At 42.2% G+C, this 22971-nt stretch overlaps 1 protein-coding gene across 3 annotated transcripts in view; it reads right to left on the reverse strand.

Annotated features, from left to right (window-relative positions):
- Nucleotides 1–5066: 5066 nt before the first annotated feature.
- LOC308695869 (NACHT, LRR and PYD domains-containing protein 3-like) overlaps nucleotides 5067–22971 on the reverse strand; it is a gene marked incomplete at its 3' end in the record, with an annotated part of 41748 nt that continues 23843 nt past the window's right edge. Inside the window, exons 10-18 of one of the 3 annotated variants that reach the window (XR_014030742.1) lie at nucleotides 10139–10312; nucleotides 9712–9885; nucleotides 9137–9310; nucleotides 8697–8870; nucleotides 8122–8295; nucleotides 7681–7854; nucleotides 7343–7504; nucleotides 6303–6458; nucleotides 5067–5759 (exon numbers count right to left, since the gene is read on the reverse strand). Coding sequence is in view for 1 of the 3 variants with exons in the window: in XM_081374122.1 (XP_081230248.1) it covers nucleotides 6386–6458; nucleotides 7343–7504; nucleotides 7681–7854; nucleotides 8122–8295; nucleotides 8697–8870; nucleotides 9137–9310; nucleotides 9712–9885; nucleotides 10139–10312 (1279 nt within the window). Of the gene's footprint in view, nucleotides 6459–7342; nucleotides 7505–7680; nucleotides 7855–8121; nucleotides 8296–8696; nucleotides 8871–9136; nucleotides 9311–9711; nucleotides 9886–10138; nucleotides 10313–22971 lie in introns of all 3 variants that reach the window. The other 2 variants (XR_014030743.1, XM_081374122.1) reach the window with 2 other exon arrangements.

The raw sequence follows: 22971 nt of genomic DNA on the forward strand, positions 1-22971 counted from the left end.
TCGGATGTCACCTTGTTCTTTAATTGAAGTGAACTTTTGCCTATGGTTGCTGATTCACTGCCCTGAACTTGAGAACGCGAGCACAGACTTGACGCGACCGGGGTGCGATTGACCGGCCTGCGGGTCATTCAATAGTGCCACATTAAGCAATCATTTCCTGTATAAAATGTAACCGAAGCAACCTTATTTTAATTTGTTACCTAAATTTATTTACAGTTGGTGGATGAATATTTGTATTTATTAATTTAGTATTTTGTCTTTTAGCTGCTGTGAGGAAAAAATCGTGCCACTGATCAGGAGATAGAAGCAACAATACAAAGATGGCTTCAGCTTGCTCCTGATAGAGATGGAGACAGCAACATAGTATCAGCCCAGATCTGGCCCAGATCTGGTTCATGTGGATTTCACACGTCCAGATCTGGGCCGACACTATGTTGCTTTCTGGCGAGAGCGCTTGAGGAGAAAAGAGGGGCTGCAGAGCTGTACTTCACTTCCTGAGGACAGTCCTAAATAGCATCACTTTCTCCCTCACACATACAAACATTCTTATGTGCAAATTTGTTTTAAGTAATTTTTTTAATTTGCTCTATGTTTGTTGTGAGTAAAATTACATTATATGTTTAAATTTCAGTGCTAGATTCATTGATAGATTCATTTAGTTACAATTGAAAAATGGTGTACATAGTTGGCTGTTCAGGCAACTAAAATACTGTTCACAAATTCAAGCCATTTTTTTTTTGGCTTGTGCATTACTACAATAAGTAAACTACTGTTTAAGACAGACCAGAACATTTTGAAATCAAATGCACTTTGAGGTGGTTATAAGATGTTAAGCTTTGAATGTACTAAAAAAAAAGTAGAAAATAATAATAATTTATTATTATTGGCTTGTGCCTATTGTTAAATAAACTATTTTTCAGAATTGAATTTTCTTGTGCCTTATTTGGTTTGGGTAAGATTAGGCTGGGTTATGGCTCAGTTTTGGGTTTTCTGGTTAAAGGGTGGTGTCGATATGGTTACCCACATAGCACATTTTTTCTGGCCCAGCTCCGGGCCACACAATCACTTTTCCCTCGGCCCAAGTTTAAAAATAATAATAAATAATAATAAAACAGGTTTTATTATTGGTACCAATTCTCAGCCATACGGTACCAATAATAAAACCTGTTTTGGCCCAGTTCAGGGCCAGTTAAGGGTGACTAACTGGCTGAGATTCGGGCCAGTTATGGCCCATGTGTGACCCTTGTCTCTAATCCAGTTCTGGGCCACTTCAGGGCTGTCATTCTTTGCGGTACTTGGGCCGAGGGAAAAGTGATTGTGTGGCCCGGAGCTGGGCCAGAAAAAGTTTGCTATGTGGGTAAGAGCTAGTGCACGTCTGTGTTTGTGCTGCACAGTACACACACACACACACACACACACACACACACACAGCCATGTTTATGTGATTTGTGAGGACATTCCATAGGCGTAATGGTTTTTATACTGTACAAACTGTATATTCTATCCCCTTACACTGCCCCTATCCCTAAACCTACCCATCACAGGAGACATTCTGCATTTTTACATTTAACCCATTTAAGCCCACCGGCAACTATAGTTGCCGCAGTGCATAGTTGTCATTTTCGTTTTGTAAATATTTTTCTAGATGTTGTCCATGTTTTATTTCTCAATGACATGCAAGCAAACAACCAAATAAAGGATTTCAAGAAAAAAAAAAAGGTATTCACTTCCTCCCTGTCACATGAGGCTGTCAACTTCCTACCCCTACTTCCAGGAAGCATGGCGAAGGCAAACCCTCCCAAAGAAAGGTCATTTTAGTGTTACTAATAAGTATTTTTTGTTGACATATATATATCTACATAATCATGAAGGTCTCTAGAATCATCCAAATAAAACAAATTTTACAAGAGATCTATAGTTTTTTGTATACTTGGTCAAAAGTCCAAGCGGCAACTATAGTTGCCGGTGGGCAAATGCCTTGTAAGTACATATATCATGGGAAAATGGGGTATACTGTGTTAATAGGTTAATAAATCAAGTTTATTGGTCTTGTTTAGTGCATAAACATAACTTAACCCTTTAAATGACATCTCTATATAGATTTTTTTTTTTCTTCATTCTATTTATTTGTATTTATTTATTTTCATTTAACTTTTTGATACACAATGCCCTGTTATGGCTGCACTTTGTTCTGCACTATGTTCCACAACTTTCTAACTTTCATTCATGGGGATAACATGGATAATTTGACATGGTTTAGTGTAAGATTTTTGGCCAAATCTTGGAAAATGCCGTTTTAAAAGTAAAAATAAAATAAATCACTTTAACCAGTAGATGGCTGCAGAGCTCTAAAAGTACTAAAAGTTTCAAACTAAAAGACATCTTTTCACAAGTTTTTCCAGTTAGATTCATATCTACATATAATGAAATCACAATTATAACAATAAAAGTTACTTTTTGTCAAAGTTTGGCAGTTTTTGTACTGAAAAAAAAAAACAGTTTTTAATTTTTTTTTACATTATGATTAGAATCAAACCTGATCAGGATGTTACAAAGAGAAAAGTTGGAGTTTTTAGAGTTTATCATTTATTTCAAACATCTGTTTTTCATATAATTCTACAAATTTAAAGTGTGCCAATTCATTTCTGTCTATGTGTGTTCTGTGTTGTTTCTGATTTTGAGGATGAATTTTGTCCATTGATCAAATTCATTTGATTCTAATCATAATATAACATTACTGAAAAACAGATTTTTTTTTCAGTACAAAAAGTGCCTAAACTTTGACAAAAAGAAACTTTTATTGTTATAATTGTGATTTCATTATATGTAGATATGAGTACAACTGGAAAAACTTGTGAAAAGATGTCTTTCAGTTAGTCAAAAAGCAAATAGCAAATAGTGGTGCTCTGCAGCCATCTACTGGTTAAAGTGATCATTTGTTACTTTTAAAACAGCATTTTCCAAAAGATGGGCAAAAATCTTACACTAAACCATGTCAAATTATCCATGTTATCCCCATAAATGAAAGTCAGAAATGTGGGTGAAAAAGACCCTGAACAGCGCACAATGGTTAAGGCAAATGGATTTGTTGTTTGTTGTGTTTTCATATTCAAGAGATTATAAGCTAGATGCAGTTTTTTGGGGTCTGCATCAAATGTTCTTCGACTTTTATACATAATAAATTTGTTTATGAATAAAGATTGATCTGTTGAAAGCAGTTATTTTGAGATAAATGCCAAATGTTCTCCTCCTATCCATATTTTACATTGAAGGGGTGCATACAACATATTTGCCCACCGGCAACTATAGTTGCCGCACATTCAAATATGATTTTCAAGAAAGAAAAAAAAAACCTGGGGAAAATAAATGCAGAACATGTTCACATAGGACACTATTAACAGGATTATATGCATGAAACCATTCAGAAAAATTTGGGCACAAATGGGTTAAAAAAAACACTGCTTAGTATGTTTTTAAAGCCATTTGAAAAACGAGGACCCCCAAAATGTCCTCATAAATCACGTATTTTCCCGAGTGTCCTCATTTGCAGGTGTGTTTTCATAAAAATGTCACACACACACACACACACACACACACACACACACACACACACACACACACACACACACACACACACACACACAAACACACAAACACACGCACACAAACAAACAAACAAACAAACACACACACACACACACACGTTGCTTACTGTGCCATAAGGCTTACACCCTGGTTAGCCAGTGCTGACTGTGTCATTGATTTGACAAATGTTGTCCAAATTATTTTGCAATGTAATCGGGCCATATTTGCTTTGTCATGTGTGGGCCACTTTAGGTTCACATTCAGATTCACAGTGATTGCTGTCCCTCATCTTTGCCAAAACTGGCCCAGATATGTTTTACAGTTTTTCTCGATTGTTTACGCACATTTTCTGAAAGCATGCCTCATATTCTCAGAACGCTACACACAAATCCAAAAACACACACACACAATGGGCAAATCCCCTCAATTCTCCTGTGTTACGATATTATGTGACACCAAGCGGTGCGACTTTGGAGTTTCCAGTTTTTTTTTTTTTGTATTGTCTCTGCCGCTGTCCGTTTATTTTCTCTTTCCCAGGTGATGTGCTGATCGGTCGCCTGATTGGCTGTCAACCGTCTGAGAGGAGGGGTTTGGCGTGCTGACGTCTGTAAGCGAGATCCAGTCATATGGTTACCGGAAACCCGGGAACTATAAAAGGAGTCATGAACACACTAGACGGCGGCGGCCTTTTTGTTTGTGAACTTGACTTTGTGCGCTTGGCATTTCTTTTCTGTTAAGCTTGCTTTGGTTTTTCTTGTTTTTTGTTGAGAATTTATCAAGCTCTGTTAATGTGCTTAACACTGGTCATGTGAGATCTCGCTGTTTTGCCGTCCAATTCTTCTTATCTTAATGGTATAGAAAGATTATTTTGTTTTATTCTTTTCTTTGAGTTGGCACTGTCCAGTTATTCCCTTTTCCCCTCCCAGGTCTGGGATAATATAATTTGCTGGTTTGTTTGATTTGCTTTTGATTCTAAAAAACTTTAATTGTTTCTTTATTTATCTATATATATGTTTATTTATAGAGAGAGATCATTTGACCAGTTGCACATAATAAATGTGTTCAAACGCTCTGCTGCTTCCTGATTTCACTCATTTTCCAGTGTTCTAATAGTAAATATTGTTGACGGGTGACAATGTTCCCCTTCTACCTTCCTAGACTTTAAAACCATGAAGGGTCGTAACATCCTGCAAAATGAAACTTTACATTCAAAACAATGTTATTTCTTCTCAAAATGGTATTTTGTTTTCAAATGACACACACAAACCATCATATGAATAGACATTTATAAGAACCAGTTGAACACTGGTGTGCTCAATGTAAAACACTATGATGAATGCAAAACACTTCTTCTCCATTCATCATAATGACTTAGGCCTTTTTTTGTTCAGTGTTACACTTACTACAGACAGTACATACATAAGTGTGTTGTAAAATATTTGAGAATATTGTTTTTATACTCAGAACACACAAATACAAGGTAACAAATATATTTTATTTTTCCCACAAAAACAATATACACAGTGTACATCCCAACTAACACAAAGTTGGACATACAGTGGTCTACATACAAAACAACAGAAGAATTGACTGTATACAGTTACAGTAAAAAAAAAAAAAATCCAGTGTTGGCATCCATTGCTCATTGAAGAGCTCACCTGTTGCGCTTTCATGCTAAAGCTCTGATTGCGAATTGTAAAACTGTGTGACGGGTGTTTGCCCATGTGATGAGTCAGTGTGCGTATTTGAATGGCAGTGTGTTCCTTGTGAAAACAATTGATTTTCTGCATGAAAATTGTGCCAAAAGCAGAGAATTGTGCGTAGTGTTTTGAAAAAGGTGTGTTTTAGACCTGCAATTTGAGTGTAAAGCAGGAATTGTGCTTGTAGTTTAGCAGAATTGGTTCAGGGGGTTGGTAAATGAGTTACATGTTGTGGTCATTGTGTCTCAAGTACCAGTATTTGTGTGAGAAAAACTGTAAGATAACTGGGCCAAATTTGCTGCAACATGTGACCCTGGATCACAAAACCAGTCACAAGTCAATAGCCAACAATACATTGTATGGGTCAGAATGAAGGCCTTACGATGAGGGTTTACACCCAGATTAGTCATTCGGGCCATAAGAAGGCCTGCAGTGCCGCATCAGTGCCTGAAGTGGCCCACATCCGTCTGCTATCTGAGGAGCGAGTGAAACACACACAAATGCTGTTAACTGGTAAACATGTTTAGTCGTTCTGTAGAGGAGAAGAGACTTCATCCACAGAACAAAGACAATATACTGTAGATCTGTGCATCAGCAACAGACACACACACACACACACACACACACACACACACACACACACACACACACACACACACACATATATAACTAACTTCATATACAATAAAACAATAACAATAAAGATATTCTGTGTATAAACATTTATGTGCTATACTTGACAATCACGTTCATGATTAGAAATATTTTCATAATTATAGATGAGTTCAATCCAAACATTATTATATTTGCAGGCCTGAGACTGAAGATTTCTGCTGACACTCATCTGAGCTTCTTCCTCTGTTCCACCTTTAATTACAACTAAACCATCATTTGGCTGAATAATAAACCAACATGAATCATTCAATATCACATGTTTCTAATATGCATGCTAACACACACGCTGCTTTATTTAATTGTGGAGTCTGAGTCTCTTCCACCTGTATGAAACACATTTACACATTTATTTCTCCTCATAGACAGTAGTGAGACTCTTCTGTGGATCTCCTGATGGTTTCTGCTCCTCTCATGATCATTTCTCACTATGATATAACGCATCCATCAGAGTTTGATGATCGATCTTTATCAGGGATATTTGGTGATTGACCTTCATCTCTAAAGTGGAACAGAAGAGAAAACAATCAGTGTTCAGAGGAACAAAGTGAAAATTATTATATTTCAATTACTGTTTTTTTTAAGTTAAACTGAACTCCTGTAATCAGATTAATTACTGACTTCACATGATCTTGCATAGATATTTGTGTTTTATAATATAATAGATTTAAAACCTGAATCATGTTCATATGTTTGTGTGTGTGTGTGTGTGTGTGTGTGTGTGTGTGTATGTGTGTGTGTGTGTGTGTGTGTGTGTGTGTGTGTGTGTGTGTGTGTGTGTGTGTGTGTGTGTGTGTCGGTGCGACTCCTATTGAGTCTCTGTAAAGGAGAAACTAATGAGTGTACGGCGTATGGAATAAACCACAGGGAGCAAATACAAATGTTGTTTTGAGTTCAAACACAAACCTTTAGTTAAAGCCGTTTGTCCTCTAGTTTAAACATGTTTGTAGGCTCTTAGTAAATCACTGAGAGTAAAGTAAGTGTAAAGTAGTGTGACGTGTTGCTTGTCACAGTAAAAACACACTAGAGACAGAGACATTTCTCATGTGAGCTGGACGCTGTGAGCTGAAGCTGGAGCTGCACTGATTTTAGCAGGAGTGCAGCGTTTTCCTACAATCTGACCAAGTCTGTTTCACACTGAAATGATTCACTTCTACTGACACAGTTAATAAAGCAGGTGTTGATGTATAAAGCTGTGACTGTGAGCTTTTGTTCTCTTTCCTCCTTTGTGTTAAACATTTCAATAACTTCACATTTTGTTCTCACACAAACCCTTTGTTGCAATAAAGCTTAATGATAATTTCCTTTCACGAATGTTTGAAAGGTTTGTTCACATATCAGAGGTAAATGAAGATCTCTTTAATATCTCAGTGATGTTTCCTCACCTCAGGACACAGTTTGAGTCTCGTATCACGTCTCTGAGCCGCTGCTTTGAGTCTCCTATCTTATTGTCTCTCAGATCAAGCTCTTTTAAAAACTGCAGTGCTTTTGAGTTAGTCAAAGACTGAGTTAAAGGAGAAACATCTGTAATGCCACAGACCCGTAGACTAGAAAGACACAAACAGAGGAAGAGAGATTATCTTACAAACAAATCATGAATGTGTAGGTTAAAAAATATAATGTGAACTCAGACTCATTGTGAGATATTGAGTATAAAGTGTTTTAGATTAAACTGTTGAAGTGATTTTAAGCATTTTGATTCTTGTCTGTGAATGTGACTGACCTCAATCTCTCCAGTTTACAGTGTGAATCCTTCAGTACGGCACATAAGAGCTTCACTCCTGTGTTTCCTAGTTTATTCCAGCTCAGGTGCAGCTCTCTCAGGTGTGATGGGTTTGATTTCAGAGCTGAAGTCACATCAGAACAACCTTCATCTGCCATATCACAGGAGCTTAAACTACATTAGCAGAGAGAGAAGAAAATAAGACAGAAGAAAAGAAAACTCTTTATTCTGTAAAGTCACATCATCTTCATCAGCAAATAAAACAGAGGAAGAGAGATCTTCATCTTTATTTCACCAGATCACAAAATACTAAAGTGAACATGTTTGCAGAAATATAATGTGAACTCAGACTCACTGTGAGATATTGAGTATAAAGTGTTTTAGTATAAACTGTTGAAGTGATTTTAAGCATTTTGATTCTTGTCTGTGAATGTGACTGACCTCAATCTCTCCAGTTTACAGTGTGAATCCTTCAGTACGTCACATAAGTGCTTCACTCCTGTGTTTCCTAGTTTATTCACGCTCAGGGTCAGCTCTCTCAGGTGTGACGGGTTTGATTTCAGAGCTGAAGTCAGGATGAGAGTCTGTTTCTCTGTAATACTGCAACTCCACAGACTGAAGACAGATAAATAACAATAGTTCACATCTATGATGATCATCTTATTGAAGAGCTACAGCAGCATTTAGTTTCCAATAGTCTGTTCAGAAACCCAGTCACACTAGTTCTGTGTGCTGGAAGACACTGTTTCTTCTCTTTCATTTTTAACCATTTATTTGACGTCTCTCTTCTTTATTCTCTGTTGAAAAGGCAGATTTCTGCATGTACACAATCAGTACATTGTATCAAATGCTGGAAATTAAACAATTATTAACTAGATAAAAAACACATAGAAATGTGAGCAATGGGGAAAACCCAGAAAGTGCACTGCTATAAACAATGAAACATAAGCCCTGCTGTCTTCAAATAAATAAACTTCAGTCACACTGTAATTGCTGTACAGTATAATGATACTAACTGTAGTTTCTCCAGCTTGAATTGTGGGTTCATCAGTAGATCACTGAGGTTTTTCACTCCAGAGTCTCCGAGTTTATTCTCGCTCAGGTTCAGCTCTCTCAGGTGTGACGGGTTTGATTTCAGAGCTGAAGTCACATCAGAACAACCTTCATCTGTCATATCACAGTATATTAACCTACATTAGCAGAGAGAGAAGAAAATAATACAGAAGAAAAGAAAACTCTTTATTCTGTAAAGTCACATCATCTTCATCAGCAAATAAAACAGAGGAAGAGAGATCTTCATCTTTATTTCACCAGATCACAAAATACTAAAGTGAACATGTTTGCAGAAATATAATGTGAACTCAGATTCACTGTGAGATATAGAGTATAAAGTGTGGTAGTTTAATTGTTGAAGTGATTTTAAGCATTTTGATTATTGTATGCGAATGTGACCGACCTCAATCTCTCCAGTTTACAGTGAGAATCCTTCAGTACGGCACATAAGTGCTTCACTCCTGTGTTTCCTAGTTTATTCACGCTCAGGGTCAGCTCTCTCAGGTGTGATGGGTTTGATTTCAGAGCTGAAGTCAGGATGAGACTCTGTTCCTCTGTAATACTGCAATCACTCAGACTGAAGACAGAGAAATAACAATAGTTCACATCTATGATGATCATCTTATTGAAGAGCTACAGCAGCATTTAGTTTCCAATAGTCTGTTCTGAAACCCAGTCACACTAGTTCTGTGTGCTGGAAGATACTGTTTCTTCTCTTTCATTTTTAACCATTTATTTGACGTCTCTCTTCTTTATTCTCTGTTGAAAAGGCAGATTTCTGCATGTACACAATCAGTGCATTGTATCAAATGCTGGAAATTAAACAATTATTAACTAGATAAAAAACACATAGAAATGTGAGCAATAGGGGAAACCCAGAAAGTGCACTGCTATAAACAATGAAACATAAGCCCTGCTGTCTTCAAATAAATAAACTTCAGTCACACTGTAATTGCTGTACAGTATAAGGATACTAACTCTAGTTTCTCCAGCTTGAATTGTGGGTTCATCAGTAGATCACTGAGGTTTTTCACTCCAGAGTCTCCTAGTTTATTCACGCTCAGGTTCAGCTCTCTCAGGTCTGACGGGTTTGATTTCAGAGCTGAAGTCACATCAGAACAACCTTCATCTGTCAGATCACAGTCACTTAACCTACATTAGCAGAGAGAGAGCAGAAAATACAGAGAAAATACAAATACATCACATCATCTTCATCAGCAAATAAAACAGAGGAAGAGAGATCTTTATCTTTATTTCACCAGATCACAAAATACTAAAGTGAACATGTTTACAGAAATATAATGTGAACTCAGACTCATTGTGAGATATTGAGTATAAAGTGTTTTAGTTTAAACTGTTGAAGTGATTTTAAGCATTTTGATTCTTGTCTGTGAATGTGACTGACCTCAATCTCTCCAGTTTACAGTGTGAATCCTTCAGTACGGCACATAAGTGCTTCACTCCAGAGTCTCCTAGTTTATTCACGCTCAGGTTCAGCTCTCTCAGGTGTGACGGGTTTGATTTCAGAGCTGAAGTCAGGATGAGACTCTGTTTCTCTGTAATACTGCATCTATACAGACTGAAGACAGAAAGACAAAAGTTTATGATGATCAACTAACGTGTTTAGCTTCATCCAGCAGATTTTGCTGACAAATAAACAGGGATATCCAGGTTCAGGGAACACAGAGAAAGACTACACATTGTTCATTTAAATATACCACCAACATTGTAAGAATACAAAGGTTGTCTTGATCTATGTATGTTAGTTTACACATTCATTTCATATAATTTTTTAAGGGTCATGAAACCCCCTAAAACACATTTTTTGAACAGATATGTACAGGCTGCACATCACTGAAAATAATAAAAGCACTCTATTTTTGTTATTTATTGTTATTTTTGTGTTTTTCTGAGCAATTTGGTTCTTCCGGGCTGAAAAGTATTATTTCTTTATTATTTCTGTGTTAAACTGAAGCGTGTCGTTTGTTCAGACTCAGAGACTAAAGTGCTCATAAATGTAATGAAAATATTATTAGATCTTTTAAGGCGAGACACGGCAGGCAAACACACAGATTCTTCATGCAGTGGTCAGTTTTGAGATGATGGGCTAGTTTACTCCTTCAATATGTGTTCTTTCAAGCTGCTATAAAGAAAATGTTGAAAATATACATTAAGATGTTTATTTTTTTTATTTTTTTTACTTGCGGCAGTAATTTTCTCCCGAATTTACCAGGAAGTCAGCATTACAACACGACACGCCGAGATCCGTCTGTTCACTGAAGTCTGTCATGACCGGTATCGCTGTAAAGCTCTGAGTCTCCTGCACAATGCTATGTAACCCAAATATGGGCATTTCCTTTCTATCAGTAACCAATCGTGAATGTCCAAAGGGGGATTTAAAGCTAACGACGAAATCTCATTCAGAGCTATTTAACTCTTTAACTGCCGTTTTCTCAAAATGATTTTTTTGTCATTCTCCAGTAGAAACATCTCAGCCTGTGTAGCGCCTGTACACCAAACTCTCCGGCTATACACTTAGCGGTATTCAGAAGATATTTTCAGAGGGATTTGTTAATAAATCATTCCTAGCCTGATTTATGTGACATTTTAATAATAAAAAAATATGACGAAAATCGTCGATATTTTGATTTCCTAGGTAATGAAAGCATATATCCTGAAATTCATCTTTTTTTTCTTGTGTAAACAAAATGAAAAAAGAATTTTGCACCTGGCTTTATCATATGTTCAGATCTATCTACCGAAAATATATGCAAAATCGTGCACATGTAATGAGATAATGCCTAATTAATTTGCATAATTAAACATACAAATTTCTAAAACTTGTAATACATTTTTTTTATATACTTGTGTAAGTTATCAACTGAGGAAGTTTCATGGTGATATCTATTATTTAAAAAATTTACCCTATTCACCTGTAGTGTCTCGCCTTAAACATTCTTACGCAATTCTCCCTCGTTCTTGTGAGTGTGTTATATAGGGTTATATTTTTCAAGGTGTCTTCAGATCCATTTATTTTTTCCCCTCTGCAGTCATATTTTAATATTCATGTGTCTGTATAATGAGTGTGTTGCAGGTCTGTGTTTTATTGGTTGTTGTCTCCCCTTTTCCCGCCCTCTACACTCCCACTTTTCCACAGCTTTACACACACATTTCCTCAGACTTTTCCAGCTCTGAGATGTGAACGACCAGCTAAAACAGGGGTTTCATGACACTTTAAGGTTCTTTCGTGTCAATGTCACCTTTGGTTTGCTCACTGGGACAAATGTGGTTCATTGTGTTCAGGAGTTCATTGTGTGCTTAATAGAGTTTGTCTGTATATTTAGCCCTCATGCAGAGCCATACACACCATTGAGGTCCAGACCTTGGTCATTTTTCGGTGAGTATAGACCTTATGCGCCAGAGAAACAAGCGCACAGCATCTTTAGAATATTGTCTTTGAACTTCTGTTTTTGCGGTCGCTCTGTATATTTCTATGGCATCGCTGTCGAGGAGTAATTAGCTGGAGAAGTGGATTTACTTATTGTAGAGTTAATGAAAGTTATCATGAGCATGGTAATGTCAGTAGACCGGGAAAATTTTAAAACGAGCCGTTCATTCATAAATACGCAAGATCACTGTGAAAATGCAGACCGGAAGTCAAAAGACAATGAGCGCAGCTGAAAGGGGGCTATATATGGTCTATATAATGAAGGTTGTGAAATAATTGCCTAATATTAACTCTACTTTGGTGCTGTAATGATATTGCATATCACCACGATAAACTATGGAATTATTCTTGAGCCAATAATAATGAATGTAGCTTTTCAAGAAACTAATGAAAATATAAATTGAAACTAAATAAATTATCTCTAAAACTGAAAAAGATTAAATCGCAGGCAAATTTTTTTACTTCATTTTTAATACACTGCATGTTTTGCTAACTATTTCTCATATTTCAATCGCTGATCTGAACTTACAAATGCGCTTCCAGAGTTCTCTTACGAGAGTTCTCTCGTACTGCGTTCGTAGAACGCTGCGGGAAAAGTCTCTTTTCACGAAATACTGAAGCAAAATTATCCTTAATTTTCATATTTGTAAAACGCATTGCGGCAGTGCACAGCCATGGCGAGACGGCTCGCTCACTCATTGGCTGTTCTGCGGCAACTGCATGAGCCTATCGAGCGAGGGCTGATGCAACATCAGACCAATGAGAGCGCTTCGCGCGCTCCTCGTCACATCCCGCCGAAACGGGTGTGGCCATCCCCTATAAAAGGAGCTCGAGTAGGCTGATTCAACTGATTTTCATCTCTTCAGCGAAGCTCACGCATCGCTGGATCACGGAGAAGCAAGCGTCGTCGAGGCAAGCTTTTCAGCGGGACGAGCCCTTGAAGCCGCTGGCCTTCGCCGCCTTCTACTGCCGTACCTGCTGCGCTTTCCGGCGCTTCATATCCTTTATCTGCTCTGTTCTGTGTGTGTGTGTGCAGTGTTACGAACACTCACCCCTAAAAGAGCCGCGTCTTTTTCAAGATGCCATCCTGTGGCTCGTGCCGAGCCCCGCTCACCGAGGGAGACCGCCACGTTATTTGCGTCTCCTGTCTGGGCGAAGATCACGCAGCGCTCGCGCTCGCTGACGGCGGCTGCCCTCACTGCGAGCTTTTGCCCATGGCGACTCTGCGGACTCGCCTGGCGCAGTTCTCCGAGCCTGCGCCCCCCGCCGCGGTGCCGCGCCGTAAGAAGCGCCGCTCGCAGCGGGCCCCGGAACCCACCTCTTCCCGACTAAGCTCGCCGGCTCGCCCGCCAGCTTCGCCGACTTCCCCCGATGCACTTCCTGATGCTCAGCGCCCGCAGTCTGCCGCCGCTTCATCTGAGGAAGTTGTTTCTGAAGTCGAGTCGGTCGAAAAGGATTCCTGCTCTCTGCTAGCTTCAGGCAGTGAGGACTGGGCGAGCTCTGCGGATCTCACGCCTCCTGCCCGAAAGCCGTCGGCTAGAGCTAGCATCGAGAGGGAGCTCATGCGAGTACTCGCGTTGGCCGCGGCGAGCCTCGGCCTCGAGTGGTCTGCACCGGAACTCCCCTCGCGCACCCGGCTTGATGGTAGCTTCCTCCCTGGTGAGCGCACTTCTCCTGTGTCTAAGCCCGCTCCGTTTCTTCCTGAGCTTCATGAAGAAGTGGCGAAGGCCTGGAACGCTCCCTTTTCTGCACGAACTCGTTCGTCTGTATCCCCAGCATTTTCCTCCCTGGATAATGCTCAGGACCGAGGCTACCTCACTCTGCCGCCGGTGGAACAGGCGATAGCAGCCCACCTTTGCCCGCCCTCTGCTGGACGGCGGACTAAGCCAGCGCTGCCGTCAAAAGCCTGCCGCATGACGTCGTCGATGCTCGCGCGGATCTTCTCCGCCGCTGGGCAGGCGGCATCGGCTCTGCACACCATGGCCACGCTTCAGGTTTTTCAAGGCGATCTCCTCCGCAAACTGGACGAGATAGGACCTGAAGCTATCTGCATCGCGGACCTGAGAAGCGCGTCGGATCTTTCCCTCCGCGCTACCAAGGCTGCAGCACAAGCCATGGGACGCTGTATGGCTTCCGCTACCGTAGCCGAGAGGCATTTGTGGCTGACGCTCACGGAGATGGCTGATGCAGAGCGCAACGCGTTCCTCGACGCCCCGCTATCCTCCGCTGGCCTCTTTGGATCTTCTCTCTCCGAGCTCGTAGAGAGATTTTCCGAAGCCCAGAAAGCGTCACAGGCGTTCAAGCACTTCCTGCCGAAGCGCCCCAGTTCTGCAGCGGGCCGTGAGAAACAGGCCCCTCGGAGCTCACAGCCTCAGCCCCCGCCTTCGGCCGCCCCCTCACAGCGACAGCAGCGCAGCTCACGCCCTCGCTCTCGCTCTACTAGCCGCCGCCCCACTCACCGCGGGCCGCGACCAAGGGTTGTGTTGAAGCCGGAAGCCCCAAAGAAATCCTAGCACGCCTAGGGAAGCGCAGGTGTGTAAGCCCCGTTGCGACCGGGCCCTCACCAAAGCGCACCGCTGTTTCCGTCCCAGGAATTGCGACTGCTTCAGCGTTCTCAGCAGAGCACAAGCCCGCACAGCTGCCCGCTTGCCTGCACACAAAAGCCGTTTTTACGGCTACCCAGATAAATCCCGAAAAGAGTGTATTTTCTGGTGTCCCGGCCATGGCCGATGGTGCTATAAATGTAGTGTTGATGCCCACTTCTCTGTGCCCATCCCTACACACAAGCACAGCCCTGCACACAGGGCCCGTACTCATAAGATCGACGCAGTTCGATCGCGCCCCAAACATAGTCAAAGTGCCCACTTCCCAGTGCCCACAAACGCTATGTCTGGCAAGCCACAGGCTCCCTGTAAAAACGGGACCTGTGCGCGCCCGCTCTGTTCAAGCAGACAGCGCGGCCAAAGCAGTAAACGTGCCCGGTCCCCGCCCACGTTCACTTGTAGGCTGCATGAGTCCCATGAGACCTCCTCAGACCTCCCTCGCTCAGATAAGCACTGTAGCGCGGTCGAGGATGAGCGTTTTGCCCGCTGTATTACGCGCGCTCCCCGCCTCAAATGTCTCAGGCGTAACGCCTATGCTAGCGCCCCCCGAAGCGCCGCCGTCGCACAGCGAACAGAGCGCGCTTCGCATCCAACCCCTAGCCGGCCATGCAGACGCATGGGCCGCGCTTCCAGGGGTTTCGGACTGGGTGCTAGACATTATAAAGAGAGGCTTCTCGCTACAGTTTTGTCGACGCCCTCCACGCTTCACAGCGCGCGTCGAAACTACGGTGAATTCAGAAGTAGCACACCTACTTCGCGCCGCAATATCAAAACTGTTGAGCAAAGGGGCGATACAACATGTATCCCAAGCTCAAAGCGAAGGGGGGCTATACAGCAGATACTTCCTAGTCCCCAAAAAGGACGGTGGTATCAGACCCATACTAGATCTAAGACGACTAAACAGAGCTTTAGTGAAACGCAGTTTCAAAATGCTCACGACCAGCAAAATCCTCGCGCACATTCGCCGAGAAGACTGGTTTATGTCGATAGATCTAAAGGACGCGTATTTCCAGATACAGATAGCGTCACGCCACAGGCGATTCTTGAGATTCGCCTTCGAGGGTCGGGCATACCAGTATACAGTCCTGCCATTCGGCTTGTCCCTGGCACCCCGTACATTTACGAAGTGCATGGACGCAGCGCTCGCTCCCCTCAGACTCAGGGGCATGCGAGTGCTGAACTATTTGGACGACTGGCTGATCATAGCTCAATCACGATCTCAGCTCGTGGAGCACAGAACCATGTTACTCGATCACCTCGAGAATCTTGGTATCACGATCAATTGGACGAAGAGCTCCCTGAACCCCAGCCAAACTATATCGTTTCTGGGCATCGTTCTGGACTCTCGTTCTATGACGGCGCAGCTGTCGCAACAGCGCGCACTGCGCATACAGCACGCAGCGAGGTCCTTCCGCTGCGGTGCGATTATCCCGCTCAAACGGTTTCAGAGGATGCTGGGCCTCATGGCCTCAGCATCATCAGTTCTCCAGCTGGGCCTGCTTCGCATGCGCCCTCTGCAGTTCTGGTTGAAAGCGCGAGTGCCACGCGGAGCGTGGGCACTCAGCCGATTGCGCCTCAAAGTCGATCAAGACTGCGCAGCAGCCCTGAGACCATGGGCGGCGGGCGATTGGTACCGTTCAGGTGTAAGCCTGGGGACTTCCTCGAGAGTGAAAGTGGTGTCTACGGACGCATCCACCTCGGGATGGGGAGCGCTGCTCGAGGGCAGGCCGTTCTTTGGCCTTTGGTCAGAACGAGAAAAGCTCCATCATATCAACTGCCTGGAAATGCTAGCAGTTCACAACGCGCTGACGCGCTTTTGTCCCCACATCAAGGACCAACACGTCGTAGTCCGCTCGGACAACACGGCCGTGGTGTCCTACATAAATCGCCAGGGCGGTCTCGGATCCAGTTCCCTTTTCAGGCTGGCCGAGCGCCTCCTAATATGGGCTCAGCGCAACCTGCGCTCGCTGAGAGCGGTGCATGTGCCCGGGACACTCAACCTGGGTCCAGACAGGCTGTCCAGGAACAACGTTCCCACGGGCGAATGGTCTCTACACCCACAAACAGTCCGGCTGTTGTGGCAGAGATTCGGCAGGGCGGAGGTGGACCTATTCGCGTCCCCAGAAAACGCTCATTGCCCCGTGTTCTTTTCGAAGAACGACAGCGCACTGTCCCACAAGTGGCCGCACTGCCCGCTATACGCGTTTCCCCCAGTCTCCCTCCTACCTCAGGTGCTGGAGCGAGTCAGGGAAGTGAAATGCCCAGTACTGCTTATAGCACCGTTCTGGGACAACCAAGCCTGGTTTCCAGTCCTGATGCAGTTAGCAGACTCCGCTCCATGGCCAGTGCCATTGAGGAGAGATCTCCTCTCGCAGGCCAGGGGCTCGATTTGGCACCCACACCCAGAGCTGTGGTCCCTTCATGCGTGGACGCTCAACGGTTACCCGTTAGTCTCACGGATGGAGTGTTGAACACCATCACTCAGGCTAGAGCGCCTTCCACCAGGCGGCTTTATGCCTCGAAGTGGTCGGTTTTCTCCAGCTGGTGTACAGCTCGGGGCCTGTCACCCCTCGATTGTGAGGTGACGGAGGTTCTCTCCTTCCTACAAGAGCTGTTGGACAAGGGCAGATCCCCTTCCACGCTCAAAGTCTATGTGGCGGCTATCGCAGCGTGCTCGACAGCAACGCCAGGCCAGTCACTGGGAAGGAACGATTTAGTCATCCGCTTCCTCAGGGGAGCTAGGAGGCTGAATCCCCCCAGACCTCCCTCAGTCCCGGTGTGGGACCTTTCTACGGTCTTGGCAGCCATGAAAGGTCCCCCCTTTGAGCCTATCCAATCTGTCAGCCTCAAACATCTGTCTTTCAAAACGGTGTTTTTGATGGCCCTCGCTTCGGTGAAGCGCATAGGCGATCTGCACGCGCTCTCTGTGAGTCCAACGTGCTTGGAGTTTGGGCCCAATGACTCCAAAGTCATACTCAAACCTAGGCACGGCTACGTGCCGAAATCCCTCAACACTCCGTTTAGGGCTCAGGTTATTTCCCTGTCTGCCCTGCCGGGATCAAACGAGGAAGGGGACTCGAGCTGTCTTTGCCCCGTTAGGGCTTTAAGAGCTTATGTGTCCCGCTCCGCTGCCTTCAGACAGACGGAGCAGCTCTTTGTCTCGTTCAGTGGACGTTCCAAGGGAACGGCTGTTTCGAAACAGAGCCTGTCCAGGTGGGTGGTTGACGCCATAACAATGGCTTATACCACCAAGGGCCTTCAGTGCCCCTTGGGCATTAGAGCGCATTCCACGAGAGGCGTTGCCTCATCGTGGGCCTGGTCTAGCGGGATTTCCTTACAGGAAATATGTACGGCGGCGGGCTGGGCCTCGCCGTCTACATTCATAAGGTTCTACAACCTAGAAGTTCCCGCCTTGCAGGCCAGGTTGTTTTCGGTTTAGCCGAATCAGCTGTCTAACCAGGACACTGATTTCGCAGGCGCACAACGCCACCGGAGACTTCACCGCACTTGCAAGCCAAGTATTTTCGGTGTATTCGAGTCAGCTGTCTAAACACGGCACTGATATCGTAGACGCACAGCGCCGCCGAAGTTTTCTGGGCAGAATTGTGTAAGACCCATGTTTTTCCCACATTAGCCAGGCTCCCTCCTGCCTATGTGATGTTATATCGCGTCTAGAACGCACCTATTTGGGCGAAAGTGTGTAAGTCCCACATTTCCCACATCAGCCAGGCTCTCCCTGCCTATGTGACGTTGTATCCCGCTTAAGGGCGCATCCATTTGGGCGAAATTACGTAAGACCCACATTTCCCACATTAGCCAGGCCTCCCCCTGCCTATGTGATGTTATATCGCGTCTTAGGACGCAGCTATCTGAGGGTGGTTGTCCCCCCCCCCCCCCTCCAGACTCTCCGAAGTCTACCGGGTGATTATGCACTGTATACCTGGACTAGCTTCCAGTGGTCGGTGTTTTCTCATCCCAGCACGCACGGCGTCTTACAAGTGGTTCCCGCAGCGTTCTACGAACGCAGTACGAGAGAACTCTCGTAAGAGAACGTACTCGGTTACTAACGTAACCTCGGTTCTCTCTAGAAGAGGGAACGAGTACTGCGTTCCCTGCCGTGCGCGCGGTTCGCTCTGGTTCGCTTCGGCGATGAAAACCAGTTGAATCAGCCTACTCGAGCTCCTTTTATAGGGGATGGCCACACCCGTTTCGGCGGGATGTGACGAGGAGCGCGCGAAGCGCTCTCATTGGTCTGATGTTGCATCAGCCCTCGCTCGATAGGCTCATGCAGTTGCCGCAGAACAGCCAATGAGTGAGCGAGCCGTCTCGCCATGGCTGTGCACTGCCGCAATGCGTTTTACAAATATGAAAATTAAGGATAATTTTGCTTCAGTATTTCGTGAAAAGAGACTTTTCCCGCAGCGTTCTACGAACGCAGTACTCGTTCCCTCTTCTAGAGAGAACCGAGGTTACGTTAGTAACCGAGTACGTTTTCATTTACGCTTCTGAAGTTTTCGTTTACGCTCCCAGAGTTTTCGTTCGCCGTTCTGACACATTTCTGTCGTGGGGGCGGGGCTAGTAGCAGTGTGTTCTCATTGGTTACTGAGTTTTTGATTGACAGCTTCGTGACCTGGAAGTGAAGACGTCAGTGGTGTGTTTATGTGTGGATGTGAGCGTCTGTAATCGCAGCTTTCTATTTCATTTGAGTGATATTAAGTTTATATCTGTATTTATTTGCTGCTACACTATATTGTTGAGATGATTTCTTATAGAAGGAATAGTACAGACGAATGATATTTATCATTAGTCATCGTCGCTATATCAGGAGGATACTGGATAACGTTAACGTTAGCCTACTCGTGGTAAGTCTGTTTTTTTTTGTTTTTTTTTCATTAATACTATACTAATACTATTTATAATACAGTACTGGCTTTTTTCAGGTGGAGAGGCATTTTAGAGCTCAGTGAGAGCCCATAACATTATACAGCTGTGTTGTCTTGATTAACTGTTAGCCCAGTCATTACATGACTTGTTTATCTACATTCGGTTAGTCTTCAATTAGATCATATTTGCTTCGATTAGATCATATTTCCCCCCAGCCACCCCAAACAACATTGAGCTAGAGTACTGTACAGTATCTGTACTGTATCAGTCAATGACTGATGCCATTGGACCAGAGCGCTGTCAATCACTGCCTGATTCAACTTTGGCAATGTAAAGCCTTTTTACCATGCCGATAAAGCTATTTAAACCTGAATTTCTCAATTGCTGATTAATTTGCGATGCAGAGTTTTTGAAACAGGAGAGACACGACTTGACCACAGACCACGTCTCTGTTCGTAATATGTAAACACTCAATTATTTTGAAGTATCGCCCTGGTTGCAATATTTATTCTGATTACTTTTGTGTGATAAAGATGACTGATAAAGCTATTATATGTATCTAGTATGAGTAACAAAATGCTTTTTCTGTGTCCATATTTGACTAATAATAATGAAAAAAAGTGCACTTCAAATGAACATTTCTGAGAAAAATGTTTAATCTTTAATAGTCTTTAATACTAAATATATGTCCAAATTAAAAACTTAATACATGCAAGTAATTATGACTGAAAACATCCAGCAACTAAGGAACAGCCATATGTTTATATATAGTTTAATACAGCCATCTACTGGTTACACAACAGTATTACAGATGATAAATGCTGCATGACTCCGAGGTAAATATTTAGTACTGTAAAATCCCTTAAATATATATATAATAAATATTTTAAGTCTGTATGTGGGCGTTCAAAGAAGTTTGTATTTTTAGATTATAATACATTTCCTCTCTCATTTTCCAGGGAGTGGAGCAACTTTTCCATAAACAAGATTCTGATGCTGACACAGAGGATGGAGTGATCCAGAGATCCACTGTTCCTAACAGACAATAATCTTACTTTGTTCAGACACATCACCTTTGAATGACTGGGATCTTGATCTTCAGACACCTGATTTATTTTAATATAGCAAATATTTCAATTTCCTCTAGATTAAAACAAACATAGTTCACAAGTACACAAGAGGTTGCACTTTATTCTTATTAGTCTATGCTGATCTTGGATTAGCATACCAACAGCATATGAATGTTGAGGGGATAGTTCACCCAAAAATACAATTCTCTCTTATTTTACTCACCCTCATGCTGTCCTAGATGCATTTTACTTTCTTTCTACAGATAAACACGAATTAAGATTGTAAGGAAAGTAATCCATCTCTGCGAGTCCTAAAGACACTTTAAACCACACACAGTGAGTGTGATGGTAATCCATGCGACCTCAGTGGAAGAATCAATGCCTTCTGAAGTCAAACAATAGGCTAGATAAGAATAATAATAATAATATGACTAATAATAATAATATTATATTTTAACTATTAAAAATCACTTCCGACCAACTGTCTTACGTACATGGGTTACAATCCACTTGTATTATGGACTCACAGAGATGGATTATTTCCTTAAAAATCTTTGTCTATGTTTATGTCAAGAAGAAAGTCATATACATCTGGGATGGCATGAAGGAGAGTAAATGATGAGAGAATGCTCATGTTTTTGGGTGGACTATCCTTGTACTGCTTGTGTCCAGTCACTGCTTTGTTACTTGTACTGCAACAGGAACTGCTCAAAGAATCATTGCAACATTTAAAATATGAATTTTTAAAATGTATTCTGTATTTGTAATTGTGCATTTTGTATAGTAATGTATATCATGAGAATACTGTGCATTACATGTATATTATGCAGTTAATGTTTTGTGGATTCTGGTCTTTCCGGTCACAACATAATTGCATCCAAGACCTTCACTCTGATACTTGTGTATATGCTTTAGTGACAATAAAGAATGTACATTTATTTGAATTCATATTTTCAATTACATTAATTTAACTGGTTGTATAAGTCACGATTGAAACGGTTGATGATTGTTAAAATATATTTACAATTTTAAATGTTAGAAGATAGTGTTAATTAAATGAAATAACTAAATACAATTATCAATTAAAAAAATGGCAACAAGAACATTCTTTGTGTGACATATGTAATGAAATGCCCTTTGAGGTCTGTATCTGACAGCAGGCCACGACTGTAATTTTCATATTGTTTAAATTCCTCTTATTTAAGTGATCATTAATTTTGATGGTGTAAACGTATATCATGCTAACAATGAGTAGTGTGATGGCCATGGCTGCCAACCTTGATTACCTGGTTGAAGTTTGACTTTCTTGACGGCTGAATATATCACATACGTTTGTTAGTAGCCTATTCTCTTTAAATTGTAACAGCTCAACCTAATCACAGCCTAACATGCAAAAGAATCATCAGGAATAAACAAATATTCTCCGAAAACATTGGACACTACAATATTTTAAGTATTATACAGTACTTTAATGTGCAATTACACCTGAATAGACTGAATAGATCTCTTGTGCTCCTAAAAGCTTCTGCCAACTAAGTAGTAGCAGCAAGTAAATAAAGATCAAATTAAAAAACAAACATAACTTAATATCACTAAAATTAAATAGAAAGCTGCGATTACGCTCACATCCACACATAAACACACCACTGTATCACGAAGCTGTCAATCAAAAACTCAGTAACCAATGAGAACACACTGCTACTAGCCCCGCCCCCATGAGAGAAATGTGTCAGAACGGCGAACGAAAACTCTGGGAGCGTAAACGAAAACTTCAGAAGCGTAAATGAAAACTCTGGAAGCGCATTTGTAAGTTCAGATCAGCGATTGAAATATGAGAAATAGTTAGCAAAACATGCAGTGTATTACAAACGAAGTCAAAAAATTTGCCTGCGATTTATTCTTTTTGAGTTTCAGAGATAATTTATTTAGATTCAATTTATATTTTCATTAGTTTCTTGAAAAGCTACGTTCATTATTATTGGCTCAAGAATAATTCCATAATAAACGACCTCATCTGAGCTGCTTCAGCGGACTAACAACACTCGTCAATGTCAAAATTTTTGAGATGACCAATCAAATCAAAGTAGGCGGGCTTTATGTTCACAGAACATAGCGCGAGCGCGAATTCCAGCGCGACGCTTCACGACACGCTTCAGTTAACGCTCATAAAGTGTGAGATATGATGTAAGCAGTGAAACTAAACATCTGTTTTACGATAGAAGTTTTAAACAAC

Source organism: Scardinius erythrophthalmus, assembly GCF_964197995.2.
Source record: "Scardinius erythrophthalmus genome assembly, chromosome: 9".
Taxonomy (NCBI): Eukaryota; Metazoa; Chordata; class Actinopteri; order Cypriniformes; family Leuciscidae; genus Scardinius; species Scardinius erythrophthalmus.